Source organism: Ochotona princeps, chromosome 17, assembly GCF_030435755.1.
Source record: "Ochotona princeps isolate mOchPri1 chromosome 17, mOchPri1.hap1, whole genome shotgun sequence".
NCBI lineage: Eukaryota > Metazoa > Chordata > Mammalia > Lagomorpha > Ochotonidae > Ochotona > Ochotona princeps.
The window spans coordinates 10,920,049-10,941,922 of record NC_080848.1 but is presented as its reverse complement, the minus strand read 5'-3'; the positions used below and the strand labels follow the sequence as shown (position 1 = coordinate 10,941,922).

At 40.0% G+C, this 21,874-nt stretch overlaps 1 protein-coding gene across 1 annotated transcript in view; it reads right to left on the bottom strand.

Annotated features, from left to right (window-relative positions):
- The window catches only part of SMURF2 (SMAD specific E3 ubiquitin protein ligase 2), a 94,502-nt gene that overhangs the window by 36,151 nt on the left and 36,477 nt on the right, over positions 1–21,874 (bottom strand). Inside the window, exons 2-6 of the mRNA XM_004592976.3 lie at positions 15,163–15,201; positions 12,782–12,890; positions 8,287–8,420; positions 5,790–5,855; positions 1,175–1,259 (exon numbers count right to left, since the gene is read on the bottom strand). Of these exons, the coding sequence (XP_004593033.2) occupies positions 1,175–1,259; positions 5,790–5,855; positions 8,287–8,420; positions 12,782–12,890; positions 15,163–15,201 (433 nt within the window). The remainder of the gene's footprint in view (positions 1–1,174; positions 1,260–5,789; positions 5,856–8,286; positions 8,421–12,781; positions 12,891–15,162; positions 15,202–21,874) is intronic.

Genomic DNA, 21,874 nt, shown 5'->3' with positions numbered 1-21,874 from the left:
GTAAGGCTAGTAAACAGAAGTATACCGACTGGAACCTTGGTCATCTAATTCCAGAATGACAGGCAGTGCACTACTACCTACTACCTACCAATAAGCCATGAGAACTGAAAGACAAAATCTGCTTATAACAGTATGTGACACATAATGCTACTTTGTGGGCCCAGCGTGGTAGCTTAGTGGCTGAAGTCCTTGCCTTGCAGTCGCCAGGATCCCATGTGGGTACTGTGTATCCCAGCTGCTCCACTTCCCTTCCAGCTCCCTGCTTGTGGACTGGGAAAGCAGGGGAAGACGGCCGAAAGCCTTGGGACCCTAAACCCTTGTAGGAGATCTGGAAGAAATTCCTGGCTCCTGGCATTGGATTGGCTCAGTTCCGGTCACTATAGCTGTTTGGGGAGTGAATCAGCAGATGGAAGATTTTTCTTTGTCTCTCCCTCTCTCTGTAAATCTGACTTCCCAATAAATAAATAAATCTTTAAAAAGAAAATGCTATTTTGTTATAATTGCTACTACCTAAATTCTCTTTCCCATCCTTCAAAAAGCAGTATTTCAAATTCAGAACTGGTATATCCCATTTTGAATTACTTAATCAAGCAAAAAAACCTTCTTTCAAATTGTGCTTACAGAACTCTACCCATCAAGAAATCTGATTTATTTCTTAGCTAAAACTCTTAAAAATCAATGGCAAAACAGGTAAAGCTTCCATCTGTGATGCCAGCATCCCTTATGGGCATTGGTTCAAGTCCTGGCTACTCCAATTCTGATCCAGGTCCCTACCAATGGTCAGGTAAAGCAGCAGAGAACAGTCCAATGCTTGGGTTCCTTCATCCATGTGGAAGATCTGGAAGAAGCTCCTGGCTTCATTTGGGCCCAGCTATGGTCACTGCAGCCATTTGGAGAGTGAACCAACGGATAAAAGATTGCTGACTATGTGTGTCTCTCTCTCCATAAATTTCCCGTTCAAATAAAAATACCTTAACCTTATTTAAAAAATCAAATTTAACGTGTCAAATCCGTGTTTTAATAATTATTAACTAATCAATTTTCTGAGAAGGATAATCTCTACCTGGAATTTTTCATAGCACATTTCCAAAGTTAAGTATTTAAGAAGCAACTTATTTCTCATTATTTAAAGGAAGCTCTCTATTTCTCTAATGATTTTGTAATGTAAGCTTACCCGTCTGGTAAATCATTGTCAAACAAACGACTGCAGTCCACAACTTGTCCTCCCGTGCCTATGCGATCTCTGGACTGAAGACTCACTGGTAAACAACAGAAACGTTACTGATCCACAGGACTGGGCAGAATCATTACATAAACATACTTACCTGTGAAAGTGGACCTGGCTGGCTCATTTCATTCTTTGTTTTTCATTAGAATCTATGAATTCTTTCCCCATAGATTTTAAAAAATCACTTTAATAGGGCATTGCAAGGTCACAATGCACTTAGGAAGCAGTCTAACACATTAAGGTTATAAAATACATATACACTGGATTCTGGCAACAGGGCATTCCTTGGATTCCGGGAGCTTTAAGCATACACATCATCACATAAAAGCACCTCTATAAACTTGAAGCAGTAGAAATACAGTAGGCTCTATCAACTAGTTGAGTACCGATACCTTGGACAAAACACTTAACATGCTTATGGCACTACCTGAATAATGAGGAAGTTAAATAGTATCCCTGAAGTCCTTCCTTGTTGCTTAGTGTTTATTCTGTTTTTAATAACTTTCCCAAAAGAATGAAGTACAAATTTGACTATAACTCACCTTTCTTTTCCTTAAAGTATATGTGTGTGCATACATACATACAGATATGTATGCATGTATTTTTATTTTATGTGAAAGGCAGACAGAGAATGTGAAAGAGATCTTTTATTTGCTGATCCGCTCCCTTCAATGGCCTCAACAGTCATAGCTGATAATCCAACTTATGAAAAAATTAAGGTGGGGCCAGTGTTGTGGCAACAGTGAGTAAACCTGCCACCTGTGATGTCAGCATCCCATATGGGGGCTGCTTTGTGTCCCGGCTGCTGCACTCCTGATCCAGCTCCCTGGGATGGCCTGGGAAAAACAGCAGCAGATGGTCCAAATGCTTGGGTTCCTGCCACCCCAGTGGGAATTCCAGAAGCTCCTGGCTTTGGCCAGGCTCAGGCCCAGCCATCGTGGCCACCTGCGGATTAGACCAATAGATGGAAGATCGCTCCCTGACTCTCCCTAATTCTATTTTTCAAAAAATAAATAATTTTAATAAAAGGAATTAAGAAGGTTATCACACAAAGTATGGTTTCTAGGGACTCTCAACTCAACAAAAGGTCTCCAAAATCTGAAAGTCGACACCTTTGTAAAAACGTGTTAAGTTGGGGGCCAACACTGTAGCAGAGAGGATTAAACTACCTCTTACCACATATCAAAGCACTGGATGCAGTGCTCCAGCCAGCTCCAAAGATGTGCCCAGTAAATGGAACAGGATGGCCCAAGGGCTGGGGCCTCCGCTACCCAAGTGGGGAACCTGGACGGAGTTCCAGAATGCTGGCTTCAGCCTAAACCAGTTCTGGCTTTTACAGCCATTAGGGAAGCAAACCAGCAGGTGGAAGACCTCTTTGTCAGTCTGCCCTTTAAATACATAAATATTTTTAAAGTTTTTTTTTTTTGAAAAATCAAGAAGTTCCATTTACAAGACAGAACAAAGCAACAGAACTCCTCAATGGATATAAACAAAATGTTATATGAAAACTGTACTAAAAGCCATTACTAATTTTCCATATGTATTTATCTTTATTGGAAAGGCAGATCAGATTTAGAGAGAGGAGAGACAGAAAATGATCTAGTAATTCCCAACTATGAACCCAGTTCACAGCCTTGTCCTCTAAGTGCCTTTGGGAACTAAAACTTCTTTAGATTCATAAGGAAATCACCTTATTCTAAACACCCCTATCACTAAGGGATAAGAGTCCAATTGCATTTACCTACTTTAATGCAAAAGGGGCCTCAAAGACACCCTCCTTAAGGGCATAACAGTAACTATTACAATTACATGCAAAAAGTCTTGGTCAATCAGGAGCAGGCCAGGCTGAATCAGTTCATGTCATCCTCTGGCAAATCCGATCACCAGAACAGAGTGTGGAATGGGCCGGGTTTGGTTGCGACAAAACCAGTACACATTCTGGAACGCCAGGGCGTGGTTGCCTGTACTGGATATGAATGCAACACCCATCCAGCACACGTGAGATCCAGGAAGGGAGGGGCAGAGCTGGCGGGGGGGTTAAGGGGCTGGTCCCCTCGCTGGACAACCACTCCCACTGGAGAGTGTTGGCTGGGATAGAGACAGACACGACTAAGCAAGGCTACAACACCTGTGCGCTGCATGTGGACAAGATCAGGGCCACAGCATCAGCTGGCAGAAGCTGGCACTGGGGACTAATTCTGTCGAGTCAAATCACAGGACCACCTAAAGAGTGCATAAACCGGGACAGAGAGACCTGGGAGGGAAAAAGTGGGTTCCCCCTTCTTGGGTCACTATTCCCGTGGGAGGGCATGAAAACTAGGACGGGGGCTGGGATGGCTAGACAGAGGCACTCAACAACATCTGTGAGGGCTGGATGGTTGAGTCGATTAGATAGAACTAAGCTTTAATACCCATTGACAAGTACCAGAGCCAAATGGGATGGGGGACAGACTGGTCTTCTGCTACACAAATTGGCAAACCAGGGTAGGGGGCAGGCTTGGTGGGGGTTATTGTGGGTCGCCCCGACTAGGCTGCAGCTCCCACTGGTTGATGTAAGGGCCGAACCAGACTGGACTGCAACACCCATTGGTTCCAGTGCAACTCGGGACTGAAAACAGAACCAACACAGCAATTGCAACCACCAGCTGATCAGGGTGATGGACTGTGCCGGGCCCTGTGCTTGCTAGAACATACAAGAATCTGGTCTGGGAATACCTCAAAGTATCTTTGGAGATCTCCCCACTTGAACTGCTGGACTCAGAATTCTAACCAAGAAAAGACAGAAGACAGAATAGGACAATCATTCATCCCAGCTACATGTTGGCAGCGAAATATGGGACAAATGGAGACTTCATGATGGACAATATCAATCAGTGGACCACCTCATCGAGCGAAACTGGCAGTGACTCATAACTGGAGAACTATTAACTCCACTTGAGCACATATCTCAGAGCATGCCCCACATATGGGACTTGGGGTGGGCGGGAAACCGGGTGGGGCTTCTCCCTCAATACCCCCTTTTACCTCAGATACATGATGGAAACAATATGGACATAATAGCATTGCCCACCTCCCTATCCCCCTGAACCTTTTTTTTTTTCCTTCTCTTTCTTGATTTTCCTTCAACTATAGTTAACTATGTAAAGATTGTCAACAACAATACAATAAAATGGATTATATATAAAAAAAAAAAAAAAAAAAAAAAAAAACAAACAGAAAGAGGAAATACAAAATTTGAAAATAATCACACCCACTTATCACTATCTCTCAATCCTTCCTACTGATCAACGATGTAAACAACAAATAAATATATAATTGATCAAATTGCAGCACCAATTCTTAAGAAAAGCCTCAAGAAATTTTATATCAACCATTTCCTCTAGGTCAATTCAAAATAAACTAACAGTCCATATCTACCAAGTACCTTATAAATAAGTCAACAGACAAGATTGGGGGTGCTCAGAGTGGTATGGCTGGAGACAGGACCTGGCATGGTAGCTCAGTGACTAAAGTCCTTGCCCTGCATTTGCCAGGATGTTCGGCTGCTCCGCTTCCCTTCCAGCTCCCTGCTTGTGGCCTGGGAAAGCAGCAGAGGATGGCCCAAAGCCTTGGGACCCTGGACCCACTGGGGATACCCAACGGAAGCTCCTAACTTCTGGCTTTAGATCAACTCAGCTTCAGTCATGAACCAGTGGATGGAAGATCTTTATCTCTCCTCTCTGTAAATCTAACTTTCCAATAAAAATAAATTTAAAAAATAATAAGGCAACAGTTTCTTCGTTTTTCCAATCAGCATGACATTACCACTGCTTACACCACTTTTTTTCCAATCAGCACATATATGTATCTTTTTAACTGTGACGCACTGGGCCCAGCACAATGGCTCAATTGGCTAATCCTTCCTCTGCTAGCACTGAGATCCCAAATGGGCGCAGGTTTATGTCCCAACAGCTCCGCTTCCCTTCCAGCTCCCTGCTTGTAGCCTGGGAAAGCAGCCGAGGATGGCCCAAAAGTTTTGAGTTCCTGCACCGATTTGGGAAACTCAGAGGAAACTCCTGGCTCCTGGTTTTGGATTGGCTCAGCTCTGGCAATTACAGTCATTTGGGATGTGAACCAGCAGATGAAAGATCTTTCTGTCTCTCCTCCTATCTATAAATCTGCCTTTCCAAAGAAAATTAACTAAATAAACTGTAAAGTACTAACCATTAAACAAAGAGTTCAACAAAAAATGTTCTTATTACTCAAAATGTGTTTGAGACTAATTTTTAGAAAAATTAAACATCATGTATACAGGTATACCATTCTCTCAGTGCTGTACTTTATTTGTATCTTTTGAAATATTATTTCCTACAAGATCACAGTTCTTTACAAACAAGTTGCTATTTTCCTTTATATTATATAAATTAATGATTAACCTTATCCACTTTTTGTAGCACATTACTTGATTCACATTTAATTAATACCAATAATGATGTTTGTAATTAAACTTTGATTGTAAAACACTCAGATTTCTGGTCAGTGTGTACAAGCCCAAAATTCATACTTTAAACTTCATACTTACCTACTATCTGTCCTCTAACTGTATCATTGTCATTTGGCCCAAGCTTGCATAGATCCAACCTCTGATCTATTTCAAATCAATTTAAAAGAACAATTGCAAAATTAGCTAGTATCAGAAACTCTAACAGCCATACAATAACAAATTTACCCAATCCTTTTAAATCACCTGAACAATTACATTTTAACTACAAACCCAGTGTACAAAATTCTCTAATTGCATACACAATTGATATGTCCACAAATTTTAATAAATTCAGTTTTCAAAATAATAAAACACCTCATGTTCTACTGCCACTGTGAAGTTACTTTCTCTACAAAGCTTGCAGTTCATGCTGGTCTGTGTCTTGGCTTGTCACGTCCTAACTAATGATTTTAGGCAATTTGTGGTGACCATGTTATCTCCCATACAACAATATTTATCTCCGATTTTTTAAAGACCAACTCAAATAATACATAAATCTCACAGCAAAGTCTGTACACAGGTGTTCAATAAATGACAGTTGCTATCAAAGTTATTATTTATCTAATCATTTCAAATGACATACACAAAAAGAATATTAATATGAAGCTAAGCAAAAAATGTTGGGTGACTCAATCCTGCCATTAACTCATTTAGGGTCATCCCTCAACTCGTATCTAAAACAAATATAATACTGGCCTGGCACTCAAAGTTACATAGAAGAACAAGGTCACTCACATGGCATGCTGGTTTCACTTTTAATATAGCATTTATAGCTTAATTCTTTTACATCTGTATACCATAAATAAGTGTGAACTAGTAGAAGGAGAACATGTTAAGTCTACATTCTCCACTGCAATCTGGTAGAATTCTGCATCAAGTGCCCAATAAATATTTGATCAGTACAGCTGTACATAAGGAAATGTCAATCAATGTAACACAGCAGAAAAAGAATTCTATTCCCAAACCATAGCCTTTAGCTATCCAGTCAAAACTACAGACACTTCTCCCTCTGCAAAATAAATGGGCACTTCTAAGTCAGCTGCAGAGTGGACTTCCGCCGTCCAGGTGCCCACTCCCTGTCAGGTCTTTGTCCTGGCTGCTGAGAGGGCTTTTTCACCCGTGTATCACCAGTGTTTAGAACAGGGGACATGAGGGTTTTAACTATTTCAAGAGATTGCTGTTTTCAGTTCATTCGTGATAAATTGTGTGTTTTACTTTTAATTTCATGATTCATCAGCTTTAAACTATATCTGCTAACTGAGGGAAAATGAGCTTAAATCATCACACTAACTTTCAACTTTACTAGCGCCCAATATTTATTATTTATATTATTATGATTCTTGGCATCATATTTAAGACTTTATATTCGTCAATACATGCTTCTTGATTTTTGTAACTGAATACTATTGTGTAATTTCACATTACTCAATATGAGAAAACTAACAACAAAAAAATGCTGTCAGGGATAACTACAAGTATCTCATCTCCACAGTTTTAGTTTGCCCGCTGGAACAGGTAAGAAAACCACTTGCTTTTTAGTATATAGATTATCTCCAGTTCTCTTATCTTCTCTGTCCTGTTGGTCATTTTGTCACCCCGGAAGCACGGATTCCACAGGCAACTTTACATTTCCATACCTGACTCAGAACTTCTAGCTCAGTCTTCTCCCATTCTCTTTTTAACAGGTCAGTATTTATGTATGAGAGCTGTGAAATGCTACATTCAAAGGGATCATCTCTTAATATACCTAACATTCAATGCTAAATTCACTGTTTTCTGCTAACTGATATCCTTAGCTAGATTTTGAGTTTATTTAGTACAGTATTCTGGGCTAAAATCTCATGACAATGTTTAACAATATTTTTTATACTATATGAAAATTCTGAAACAAAAAATGCTAAAAATACATCATTATCTATGTTTCAATGGAAAAAAAGCCCCCAAAAGATTCTCTGTCACCTGACTGTAGGAGTCACTTACACGCTAAGCCAGTTTATCATTCCATTGTGGAAATGCTGTGATCTTGTGTCATCTCCTAAACGTCCAGAATTGTGATAAACTGAGCTATGACTAAGTAATTAACACAACCACCTTAGGCTCAGATAGAGTTATAGCTTATCTTTCTGTATAATTCACAGCTTTTCTGTATTATACTACTGTTACCCACCACCAATTCCCCTTTAACTGTTACCTCTAACACTCCAATCACCTAAACAAACACTTACTTCAGCTTACAAACCCACCGCACCAAGAAGACTGAGAAGCTCAAAGGCATATCCTCTTTGACACTGTTCACCCTTCCGGGTATCAGTCACTTCTTAACATTTACACATTCAGGAAGTTAAGCATCAGCTCTGATTCGGCTCCAGGTCATAAAAATTAAAAACGTTTCGTTTTTCCAAAATAAATTCAGACCAGGAATTTTAACCAATATTTCAGAGATACACAGGGAATTTTGGAGTCCAATCAACATAAATATTCATGTGTACATAGATCTATTTCTTTTTTAATTCACAAAGCTCTAGTATCTACTCACAGCCCGTGTCTTTGAGGCGGTTGATGGCATTGGACAGAAGACGGACACAACCAAGAAACCCAGCACCCTGTTTTTTATGAATCTTCTTGTGATTCCATACGCTGATCGTGACGGAATCAGATTTTCCAATATACCTACAAAACAAAAAGGCTACATGAATTACCTGACACAAGTAGAATAAAAATTTTCTTTTTATATTCTGAAGTTACAAATATGCTGCAGAGCATGACTAGATAACTCAAAACATGTTCAAAGTTCAGGCAATTCATAGCATGGAATTATGAAAATCTTAAAAAGTAAAATCTAAGAATAATTTTTAATACATTCTTAGCATGTCAGCCACTCCCAAGTTTGACAACAATTCTAGTTAATAAAAGCATTATTTTGGTACCTATCATGCAGTAACCAGCTTACAACAATCACATCTTTCCAGGAACAGAAATCGTAACAGATCTTTGATGACATCTTCATCACATTTGAAAACACACTTCGGTGGTATGACCTTTTACTTCAAAGAAGACTAAGTTCAGTTTCAAGGCTGACAGACCAAAAATCTGACCTACCTGTTATATTTTAAAATGCTGCAGAACAAAAGTTCTTTGTAACGCTTTTCCCTTGCTTCTCTCCTGTATGCAGGCCTTGAGCGAGCAGGACTCTTGCAGCTTTCATTTCACTGCCTGCAGACAAGCAGAGCAGGGAAAAGCGTTACTGTACCTTTTGGTGTATATGCTGCGTATGCCTTGCAAGTATGTAAATTTCCATTACAGCCATTTGTTAACATGGCATCAACCCATGCAAAAATGCAATAAAGTGAATAAAATTTAATTCTAGTTCAATGATTCTAAAAGGTCAAATTTTTGGTCCAGCAACCTTGCTTTCCAAGCATTAGAGTAAAGCGGTGCTATCAGAAAAAACTCACCTATTCTATTAAACCTAAGCCTCTTAAGTGAGACTGGATTTTTAAATGGGGAACACTGAAGGCACACTTGAGTCCCTGATTCTGGCTGTGTCTAAATCATACCCATCCCTGGGCTTTTAATTATGTATGTCAGTACATTCCCTCATAAATCTTAAACTAGATTGAATTCTGCCTTCGTTTTTTTTGTGTTTTTGTTTTTGTTTTTTTGTCTTTCTTAACTGCAAAGGAAAAGACCTGATAAAATGTCACTCGGCATGTGTGCTTTAACTTACAAACACACGAGCAAATTCGTTTTGGCAATTACCTACTGCATTCTAAGCCAGAATTTTAGAACTAGAATCGATGATTAAACACCTAAATTGTCTCAAAACCAAATGCCGATTTTTAAAAAAATAAAAAATAAGGGGCCAGTACAATTGCCTAGTTGCTAAATCTTCACCTTGCACACACCAGGATCCCATATGGACGCGAGTTTGTGTCCCAGCTGCTCCACTTTCCATCCAGCTCCCTACTTGTGGCCTGGGAAAGCAGCACAGGATGCCAAAACCTTGGGGCCCTGTACCTGTGTGGAAGACCAGAAGAGGCTTCTGGCTTGTGATCAGCTCAGCTCTGGCCATTGCAGCCACTTGGGGAGTGAACCAGAGGACAGAAGATCTTTCTGTCTCTCCCCCTCTGCATATATCTGACCTTCCAATAAAAATAAATAAACCTTAAAAAAAGAAAGAATGAATGACAAAATACTAATCTCCAAAGGCTCATGGCAGCCTGAGTCTTAGCAACTCCAGCTATTTGGTACATCATATTTTTCACAAGCAGCATGATATTAAATTTTGAGAAGCTCCACATTAAACAGTAACTATTTGTTAAGTACAAATGTTCTAAGAGACCATGAATTACTAAAAATTGTGAATCACACTGAATTACGTAAAGTATATACATCACATTCTGTCCAAATATTCCTGGACCAGAAATTAATCAGAGCACTTAGAAAAGTGCTCTTACTTTAAGGAAATTCTGTGTAATATCTGTATAACATACATGACAAAGTGGAATTTTTACAATAGAATATTCAATAGAAAGCTCAATTAGGTTCTCTAAACTTCAACTTCACCAAACACATTATTTGTAAACATGTTTCAGTGTTAATCCCATAATGGATGTTATGGAATGTTTATTCCAGATGGATGTGAAGGACACATCAGTAGAATATATAATCTTTGCATATAGACCAAAATATGACAGAGCTAGGATTTGGGGCTAAAATTTAATGCTTAGACTTCTGTTTGTAGATTTTATCAATTAAAACCAAGAGTTTTGCAAAGTGATCCTAAGTGTCTCCCTGACCACATACAACTGGAAAAGAAAGAAAAAAAAAAAAAAAAGCTTAGGTAGCCAGTTAAACATAAATTCTTAAACAAGAAAAAAAAGTACATGAAAAGATAATCAATATCACTTGTCCTTAGGAAATGCAAATCAGAACTCTATTCTCACTGCGGAGGTTATAATTTTGAAATTAAAACAACAACTACTAGTGACAGAGGGGTAACAAAATCTTATTCCCTGCCACTGGAAGTGAAGGACCAAAATCAGACACCAACAACATCCTAAATGTGCATTGTCCACATGGTGGCCATAAGCCACAGGAACCTGCTGCCCACTTTAAATGTGGCAGATGCGTTCCCATCTGTGGCTCCTGTTCCTATTCAGACAAGCTGATCGTGAGCTAGAAGATAACAGACTAACATATTCAAACTTTGAAGAAAATGGTGCTTTATCTAGAAGTCTATACTTAGGCAAATTATCAACTATAAGTAACATAAAAAATACATTTTCAGATACAATCTCAAAAAAAAGCTTCCACCTTTGTATTCTTTTTTTAAAATAACAATGAAGATAGACTATCAAACTGGGAAGTAAACAAACATAAACTGAAAATCACTGGACTTAGAAAAAGACAAAGGAAATTCTCCCAAAAAATAATAAAGACAAGTCCCAGGTCTTAGAGGTCACACTTGTTGGGGAAAGAGGACACAGGTTCCAAATAATGTGTCTCCAAAAAGAAAAAGCAAATGGAATCCTGACATGATTTAACACGTGGCGAGGAGATGTTCAGTGTGAGCACTGATCAATGTGATAGAAAACTGACAAAGGACAAATAGTTATTTACTTCAGATACAAAAAGATGGGGATGGCATTGTGACAGCTACGTTAGCCACCATCTACAATGTTGGCAACACATATGGGCACAGGTTCAAGTCCTAGCTGTTCCACTTTTAATACGGTTCCCTGCTAATGCACCTAAGAAAACAGCACAAGATGGTCCAGGTGCTTGGGCCTCTGCCACCAGTGTGGGAGACCCGAACGAAGCTCCTGGCTTCGGTCTGGCCCAGTCCCAGCTGGTGCAGCTATTTGGTAAGTAAGCAAGCAAACAGAAGGGTTTGTCTCTGCCTCTCTTTGTGTTCCTCCCTCACTACTTTTCAAATAAATTTTGTTTTGTATTTGGGCTCCGTGTGATGGCTCCGTGGCTAAAACCTTACTTTGCAAGTGCCAGGATCCCATATGGGTACAAGTTTGTGACCTGGCTGCTCTACTTCCCTTCCAACTCCCTGCTTGTGGACTGGGAAAGCAATAGAAGATGGCCCAAGGTCTTGGGACCCTGTACCTCGTGGAGACCTGGAGGAAGTTCCTGGCTCCTTGCTTCAGATCAGCTCAGCTCTGGCTGAAGCGGCCATTTGGGGAGTGAAGCAGTGGATAGAAGAGCTTTCTCTCTTTCTCTCCGTAAATCTGATCTGCCTTTCCAATAAAAAAAAAATCTTAGGGGGGAAATTTTTTTTTTTTTTTGCTAAAAAGGCAAATTTACAGAGGGGGTGGTGGGGAGAGGCAGAGAGCAAAAGATCTTCCATTGGCTCCCCAAGTTGTTGCAACGGCCAGAGTTAAGCTGATCCAAAGGCAGGACCCAGGAGCTTCCTCCTAGTCTCCCATGCAGGTACAGGGTCCCAAGGCTTAAGGCCATTCTCCACTGCTTTTCCAGGCCAAGCAGGGAACTGAATGGGAAGTAAAGCAGCCAGCATATGAACTAGCACCTATATGGGATCCCAGCACTTGCAGCAAGAGGATTAGCCAATTCAGCCATCATGCCAAGTCCATAAACAAGGATTTTCTAAAAACAATAAAAATCTTATAGTACCATTTGCCTTTTTAAAAAGGCACCTATATCTTATGACTAAAAATAATTTAAAAGAAAGCTATTCACATGGAAATAATTCCAATGTCTAGTGTTAAATTTCCAGTTGCCCTAAGGTAAATTAATACCTTTATTTAACTGAGGCTGGGGAGTTGGGAGACTATTTTGTGAACCAGTTTTATTTTGTAATTCATACGCTTACTGGGGGCATCTTATCTTTCAAAACCAACTACTAATAAGGCAAAGCATTTTTCCATTGAGTTCTGTACCCCTTCTGTAAAGACCAAATTACACCACAGATAAAACTCAGATCATTTTCTATGAACTTATCAAAGACTATATCAAATAACGTTAATTCTAGGTTTCATTTCAAATTAATCATTTAAACCTACAGATCATAATGCTGATTCCACTTCGGATCAAGTGTATTCTTTACAGTATCTGTAGAATGGCACTGCCCAGATCCATCAACCACCACCTTAGCAAACGGGTCAGGAAGTCCTGTGAAAAAAGGGCAAGTTGCTTTTTCAAACTTCAGAATATTCTGGCATTTAAGATACATGAATAATTATATAGAGATCACTATTTGCTACAAAAGATAATTCCATTATTTAATTCTCTTTGACAATTTCAGCTTTTAACCAGAAATTTATCAGACCATTTAAAATCAAACATTAAATTTACTGCCATTCTAAATATCAAAATCATATTTTTTCTTGTTTGTCTCAAAAAATACTCAACTATCAAAATCTAGAGATTACCTCATAATATGTAAATTTTTTCATAGTGTTACATGTCCTTTGTCCCCAGGAAGGTGAAGGTTGGAAATGCTCATTGCTTTCCTTCCAAATAACCCCGCAGCAATTCATTTAAACAAACAGTTCACTAAAGGGTTTTACACAGAACGGAGTATAACCAGCCAAGCAATTTTACTGAATAGATACTATGAATGATGAAAGAATAAAAAAATTAGTAATACTCTGCCATAAGGAAAATTACCAGCCAATTAGGGAGATTAAAAATCCTATACATGAAGGGCCCGGCGGCGTGGCCTAGCGGCTAAAGTCCTCACCTTGAAAGCCCCGGGATCCCATATGGGCGCCGGTTCTAATCCCGGCAGCTCCACTTCCCATCCAGCTCCCTGCTTGTGGCCTGGGAAAGCAGTCGAGGACGGCCTAATGCATTGGGACACTGCACCCGCGTGGGAGACCCGGAAGAGGTTCCTGGTTCCCGGCATCGGATTGGCGTGCACCGGCCCGTTGCGGCCACTTGGGGAGTGAAACAACAGATGGAAGATCTTCCTCTCTGTCTCTCCTCCTCTCTGTATATCCGGCTTTCCAATAACAATAAAATCTTTAAAAAAAAAAATCCTATACATGAAAACGAAACAAAATCAAGCTGAAACTAAACAAGTGCCCAGCTATAGTGATTACAATAGTTAACACTATGTCAGGTTCTATAGTAAATGTTTTATCAATATCTTCACAATAACCACCTAAGATGGATAACATTATTGTTCCTATTCTAATGACAAGGAAACTGAGGCACATAGGGGTTGTTAGCTCCAGTTCACACAGCAACCAGTGGTACAATCAGGGTCCAAAGTTTGGGTTCTAAAGCTGCGGATATGTGGTCTGGCTCTAGACTTCCTGCTCTGAACCACTGCGCTGCACTGCACCTTTCATTTACCAGGCAGTTTAACAACGAGCTCAGTGAGAGCTCAGAACGATGCAGACAGGCTTAGGGAGGAGAACGGACTCCGCTGGGCTGGAAAGGACACGCGGGAAGGAACCTGCCCAGCAACGAGAAGAGTGCCAAGGAAGGGACAACAGTATGTGAAGGCCTTTGAGGGTCATCAAAGCTTCTGTACTTCAGTATAAAAGACTTTAGCAGAGACACAACTGATCCAGCCTGACCGCTGAGACTCAGACAAGAGGGCTTAGAATGACTGTAGATAATAGGGAGCCATCTTGGTTCCTGATGCTGACTATAAATCCAGTCATTTTTCTACTGGTGGTCGTCAAGACAGACTAGGACAAAGAAAGGGTAGCGGCAGAGACCATTTATGAAGACTTCGTAATAATCAAACAGCTGAATGAGAACTCCCCAGATAAGGAAAAACCACATGAAAGAGAAAAGAACTAATAGTTAAGAGAGCTACTCTGGGGCCTGGAGCGGTACCCTAGGGGTTAAAGTCCTTATCTTGAATGCGCTGGAATCCCATATGGGTGCCAGTTCTAATCCCGACAGCCCCACATTCCATCCAGGTCCACGTCTGTGGCCTGGGAAAGCAGTCGAGGACAGCCCAAGGCTTTGGGACCCTGCACCTGCATGGTAGACCTGGAGGAAGTTCCTGGCTCCTGGCTTCGGATCGGCACAGCTCCAGCCATTGTGGTCACTTGGGGAGTGAATCATCGGACAGAGGATCTTCCTCTCTCTCTTTCTCTCTGTATATCTGACTTTCTAATAAATATAAAGTAAATCTTTAAAACCTCCTGAAACTTTCTGGTAATCTAGTGTCATACACACCTTCAACACACACTAAGGGTTCTATATGCACACAACTGAATATGCACCTAAGTATGTGGTAGGCCAATAAAGGGGAAAGGGCTGTCTAAAAAGTAGGAAGTCTTTAAAAAATTTTTCAAAACAAAAGCATTCATAAAACAATGATTTTCTAAATAAAAAAATCTCTAAAACCAGACACTTCTGAAAATGCCACCCAAAAATACACAGAATATACAACATGTGTATTTAAAGTTAATTTACTTACGGAAAAAATCCTTTTTCACCAAGTTTTTTGCACAGAGTACTGTAAAAGAAACAAAAAATACATAGGAAAAATTAAAACAGTAAGACTGCATTATTTCATTTTACAATCCCGGGAACAGGAGTGGATGATTAAACTTGCTGAATACAGTAAGGTATGAGATATGATCACAAAAGACAGCTGGAACACTGCGGCTTTCCAGATGATCAGAACCAACAGCTGACGGCAAGAAAGTTTCTGATCTTCCATCAAGATCTAGTCTCAGAGAAATTAAGCAGCAATGGGTAAACAGCAGTGAGGAGGAGATGGAAGTTCAGGTTGCCATATCTATGCTAAGGATAAAATACTTTCATACCGAAGAGGATCGCTGATATGATAAACTAAGGTTTTCTTGACAGAGGTGAGATTATTTAAAAAGCAATGTTCTGCTCCCATGTAAATATGAGATACACGACAGAAGAAATTATTTTCCCTAAATCAACCCTAGTACATGTTCTAGCACATGTGTATATAATATTACAATGTATATTAGAAGGAAATTAATGTATCACTGTTTATAATAGAACCTACAGAAAGTAGAAGATTGGGAATTGCGGGACTAGGGAGGAGTGGCAGTGTGGGAGAAAGTTTCATTTTTATTTTCTAGACATTTCTTAAGGACAAGGAGTGTGTGCGTGTGTGTGTGTGTGTGTGTGTGTGTATGTAAAAGAAACCTTGCAAGATGAACAAGGCCAACCTAAGAATAAGGAGAAAAAGAGCTCGCATTATGGCAGCAGGTGTCCCGTATACACGCATAAGCTCCAGTACCAGTTGCTCTGCTTCTGATCTAGTTCCCCGCCCCTGTTCCTGGGGAAGCATTGGAAGATGGCCCAAGTGCTGCAGACCCTAATAAAACTCCAGGCTTTGGCTTTGGCGTGGGCTGGCTCTGCCACTGCAGCCATTTGCAGAGCCAAGAGCTTCCCCAGGTCTCCCTTGTGGTACAGGAGCCCAAGGACTGGGGCCATTTTTCACTGCTTTCCCAGGTGTTATCAGTAGGGAGCTGGACTGGAAGTGGAGTCCTTGAACTGGCACCCAAATGGGAAGCCCACACCACAGATGGTGGCTTTTTAGTCACCATGCCACAGCATCAGTCCCTATCTTTAAAAAAAACTAATAAGCAGTATAGAGTTTCTTTTATACAGCTACCAGTTTTTCAATCTCTTTAACATTCAATCAACTTTCTGTTGTAGCATATATATATATATATTTCTGTTGTAGAAATCTTAAGTACATTAATTCAATTAATTTTCAATAAAGTTTTGCCAAAAAACAAAACTTTACATTTAGTCCAGAAATTTAAGTAGCCACAGGCCAGTTTTGATTAATGCTAACTGCAAATGTGGCAATATATTAATATATCACACCACAGTATCATGATTACTAGGGACAATGTCTCAGAAAGCCTCTAGATGTGCACTAGATTAAGCTGTTACACCTCTTTGATCATGTAACCATCCTTCTCAAAATCCTTCAAAGCACTTAGGTGTACCTTCCCCAAACCAAGCTTTCTCTATTCTACCCAGGCCTTCTTACACATATGAGGTTTCAGAAAAGAGATGATCCAAATAAACCCAGGCAGTCACGCTGACATGTTGCCGATGCCACTCTATTTCATGTGGCTGTAAGTAGGCCCCTTTACTCTTTCATTCAACATTTCCTAACCATTTGATTTGTGCCAAGTGCTAAGATATATTCTGCAGATACAAAGACAAGACATGGCCCTTTGCTCTCAGGCATAACTCAAGCGTTATTTCACAAATGCCTTCTGTAGTTGTTTTCTCAAGGAATGATTTTAAATTTTCAACAATCTCTTTTCGTGTATTTTATTTGAGGCAACAACTGGAGAAAATGATTTGCAGAAGTACAGACGGCAATGAATATTATTACTATTTTCACTTGTCAATACTTTTCTTTTTCTGGCTGGAGAGGAATTATCTATGTATACCACACCATGTAGATACTATGACTACAGCCCGCTGCAGACACAGAACACTGTGCTGTTCTTACTGTATTCCAAAGGAATGGCTGTCTGTACTTCATCTGAAGAAAGCTCCCAACTGCTTAGTATCCCTCTGCCAAAAGTCCCCTCCCTCCTCCAGAGTGGAGCTGCATTCCTATTACACTGCTGATTGGAATGAGGCTGCTTGAAACAACAAAAAAAAATTCAGACATCCTGACTTCCTAAGCTCCACAGAGAAAAATTTAGTAATATTCTTCTTAGAACTCAAAAACTGTAGTCTAATTTTGAATGGTACGAATTTTCTGCACGTTGTTTGAAATACAATCATAAAATAAAACTGAAGTTCAAAATAACGTTGCTATGCAATTTACAGCAAAATGGCTCAGTGTTTTCAAAATGTCTAATGTGCACCCTCCTGACATTAGCACATGACAATTTAAATCCTTCTGTTCCAAAAAAAAACTCTAACTCCTGAACATGAAATGAAAATGAAATATAAAGAGCATGTTGAATTATTATACAGCCATTAGAAATTAACTATACTTATTAATATCTTCTAAATACACTGTTAGGACTAAAAACTCATTTATAAATAGCACATTTAATAAAAATGCCATTTCAGTAAGGAATAAAAATATTGGGTAACATTTATCAAGTATTTACCATGTGTGTATAATAGCCATTCTATGAAGTAAGTAATAGCATTATCTACATTTTAGAGATGAGAAAATTGAAGTTCAGGCATAAAGGTTTATTACAGACTACACCATAAACATTAGAGTCAAGTTCTAATTTACGTTACCTATTTCCAGGAACAAAATAATTACAGCTATTTTCAAATCCTTTAAAAATGTTATTAACATTTTATTTGAAAGGCAGAATTAGAGAAAGAGAGAGGACAAGATAGACAGATCTTCACCCACTAGCTCACTCTCCAGATGGCCGCAATGGCCAGGGCTGGACTACGCAAAATCCCAGGAGCCAGGAGCTTCTTCCACGATACCAAACGAGTACCCAGACTCATATACTAGATCTTGGATCATCTTCTACTGCTTATCCTGTCACATTAGTAGGAAGTTGGACTGGAAGTGGAACAGCCAGGATACAAACCAGCGACCCAAGTGAGTTGCTGGTGCTGCAGGCAGTAACTCAACCAGCTGTACCACAATACTATTAAAAAAAAAAAAATTATTGGGCCCGGTGGCGTGGCCTAGTGGCTAAAGTCCTCGCCTTGAACACCCCGGGATCCCATATGAGCGCCGGTTCTAATCCCGGCAGCTCCACTTCCCATCCAGCTCCCTGTTTGTGGCCTGGGAAAGCAGTCGAGGACGGCCCAAAGCTTTGGGACACTGCACCCGCGTGGGAGACCTGGAAGAGGTTCCAGGTTCCTGGCTTTGGATTGGCGCAGCACCGGCCATTGCGGCTCACTTGGGGAGTGAATTACCATATGGAAGATCTTCCTCTCTGTCTCTGCTCCTCTCTGTATATCCGGCTTTCCAATAAAAATGAATAAATCTTTAAAAAAATTTTTTATTTATGATAGTCTTACTAAGGAAGCTCTCGGGGGGGAAATAAAAAGCCAGGAAACAAACCAGCACTCCATTTAGAATATGAACATTCCCAAACCACAGCTTAACCAACCAACTCAATCACAATGAACATTTCTTTAAATCCTTTTTTCTACAATTTCACTTAGATTAAAGCAATTATTGGTGACATGGGTTCATAAAAGGTTTATGAAAAAGTTCACTGAATCAGAGGATGCAGGTAAAGCTTCCAATGTGGTAAGGTATTTTGTTGAACTTGGAGAGTGTTAACTGGGATTTCTGACATCTCATGACTGGGTTCACTAGTTGTTAGGAGGAGGACCACAAAGGAAAAATATCATTCTCATCACATAATATCGTGGGTACATTCTATCACGATGGCTTAGCAATGCTGACATTAACCTTGACCTGCCCAGTTTGTCAGGTCTCTTCACAGTTAAATTGCTCTTTTTTTCTCCTTTTCCTTATTACAGACCACACTCAAAAACCAGAGAGCCATCTTCTGCCTTCATAAGGTGAATAGCTACATAAATTTGGAATGTTTCTGCATAAGATTTGTCTATCCTCCATCTACCTTTTATTTTGAACTAAAATTCCTTTTTCACTCAAATGGTTGCAGCTTTGCCCCTATGTCTTTGACACTCCCACCACTAGGAGGCGAGGACGGTGAGGGAGTGCGTTTTCATACTAACACTAGAAAGTGCTTTAGGTCCATCTATCATGTTCCTTGTTCTGGTCCTAGAAACCGTCATTTTTCCAAGAAGCCCTAGAAATTACCACACTTAAACATCTATCAACACTCAGGTTTTTCAAATATCAACAGTTAAAGTCAATGAACCCTTCAGCTCTGAAGGTATTTCCCCAATATATGACTGAGTGCCACGAAGTCAAGAATCTAACCATGGCCTCCACTGCATCTTCAATGTCTAGCAAACGTTGTACAGAATAAACACTACACAAACACTACAGACACTTGAAGTCTTAAAATCTGAAGGCTCCAGGGCCTACACTGTGGCTAATGATGCCAGCATCCCATATGAGAGCCAGTCCAAGAGCCAGCTGTTTCACTTTCAATCTAGATACTTACTAATTCACCTGGGAAGGTAACCCAAGCTGGCCCAAGTAGCTGGGCCACTGACACCCATGCAGGAGATCTGGATGGAATTCCAGGCTTCCCGCTTCAGCCTGGCCCAGTGACCCCAACCCAGGGGATGAATCAGCAGATGGAAGCACTCTCACTCCCCCTTTCCCTTGCTCCCTCCATCCCTCCCTCCTCTATTTGCAACTCTTTCAAATAAATCTTAAAGAAAAAAAATTCTAAGACTCCAGTAGAGGGTTCACAACTGAGTCATAACATAACTCCCCATTCCAATGGAATCTGATGAAATTTGTCATGTTTACATTACTGTTCAAACATCACTGTCTAATTCACTGCATTGTTTTTACAGTAAACACACTTCCTTTTTCCACTGCTCCTCCCACTTATTCCAATAGAAGCCAAAAGTTTAAACATTTCTCAGTAAAACTTCTAGTGAAGAGAACATGTAATCATATTTCCCAGCTGCTTTCTACAATGGGGCATACCGCCATCTACATAATCCTTGCCCAAACTTTATTTAAATGACCACTTTAACTTCCTATGGAAAGTTCAAATGCAAGGCATAATGCCAAATCCTTATCAACTTTAGCAGAAGAAAACTCACTGGTAATTAAAAATACCAAAAACCTGATACCAACTGTACATGATGCCCTCAAAAAACTCAGTTAATTGGCCTATCAAATAAGATCTGAAATCACTATATTTTATAAATCTACAATCTAAATTAAACACAAACTGTCTTATCTGCACAATCTGAGTACCTAAGAATGTTTTCCCAGCTCCCCCCAAATATATGCAAAACAAGCCAAAATTATAAAAAGATCTCTCTACTAAATATCTTAGTATCTATGATATAATATTCACCAGTTTATGATGGTTTGTTTAAGCTACACACACAAAAAAGAAAAACTCACCACTAACTGCAAGGCAAGTCAGGAAATCCTACAAATTGAGTCCTACTTTAGCCTGAAAAAGGTATCAAGAGTGTCCTAAATTATACTACCTTAATAAAATACATCCACGAACTGGCACTATGCCATAAATGAGCAGAGTTGTTTGCCTGTGATGCCAGCATCCCACATGGGAGCTCATTGGAGCCCCAGCTGCTCCACTTCCAATTCAACACCATACTAATTAATGTGCCTGGGAAAAGCAGAGGAAGACAGCAAAAGTGTTTGAGCCCCTGTACTCACGTGGGAGTTCAAGCTAAAGCACCTGACTTCGGTCTGACCTAACCCTGACCATTGCAATCACTGGGTAGTGAACCAGTGGTTGAAAGACCTCTACGTCTCTCCCTTTCTCTCTGTAATTTTACCTTTCAAGTAAGTAAAATAAATCTTTAATAAATAAACCAAATATATCTGTAGCTAGAACATAAATCAGAGCCACAGAAAGTAAGTGATCTTGACCCACTGTCCACACTTATCTTTTTGTATTAGTTTAAGAGGTTGTTTTCTTTTATGATAAAAGCAGAGGCTGGCTTTGTCATAACTGGTTAAATTGCCACTTGCTATGCCAGCATATGGACGTCTGTTGGTGTCTCAGCTGCTCTAATTCTGATACAGCTTTTAGCTAATGGCCTGGGAAAAACAACTGTTTGGCCCTGGTCACCCATCCAAGAAACGCAGGCGCAGCTCTGGGCTTTGGTCTGGCTCAGCCCTGGCCATTGTGGCCTCCTATAGAGTGAATCTGTGAAAGGAAACTCATTCCTTCCCTCTGTAACTCTTTCAACTAAATACTAAATCTTATTAAAAACTGACTTACAATGCATACACAAAATACTATCTATAGATCAGAAAGTATATTTAATCAAAATTACAAAATATGTTAAATTCCTTAAACCATTAACATTTTGTAAGTCAAAATGTTTCCACAAGTGAGTTCTAAGTTTTCTTTTAAAGATTTATTTTATGGGCCCGGCGGCGTGGTCTAGCGGCTAAAGTCCTCACCTTGAAAGCCCCGGGATCCCATATGGGCGCCGGTTCTAATCCCGGCAGCTCCACTTCCCATCCAGCTCCCTACTTGTGGCCTGGGAAAGCAGTTGAGGACGGCCCAATGCATTGGGACCCT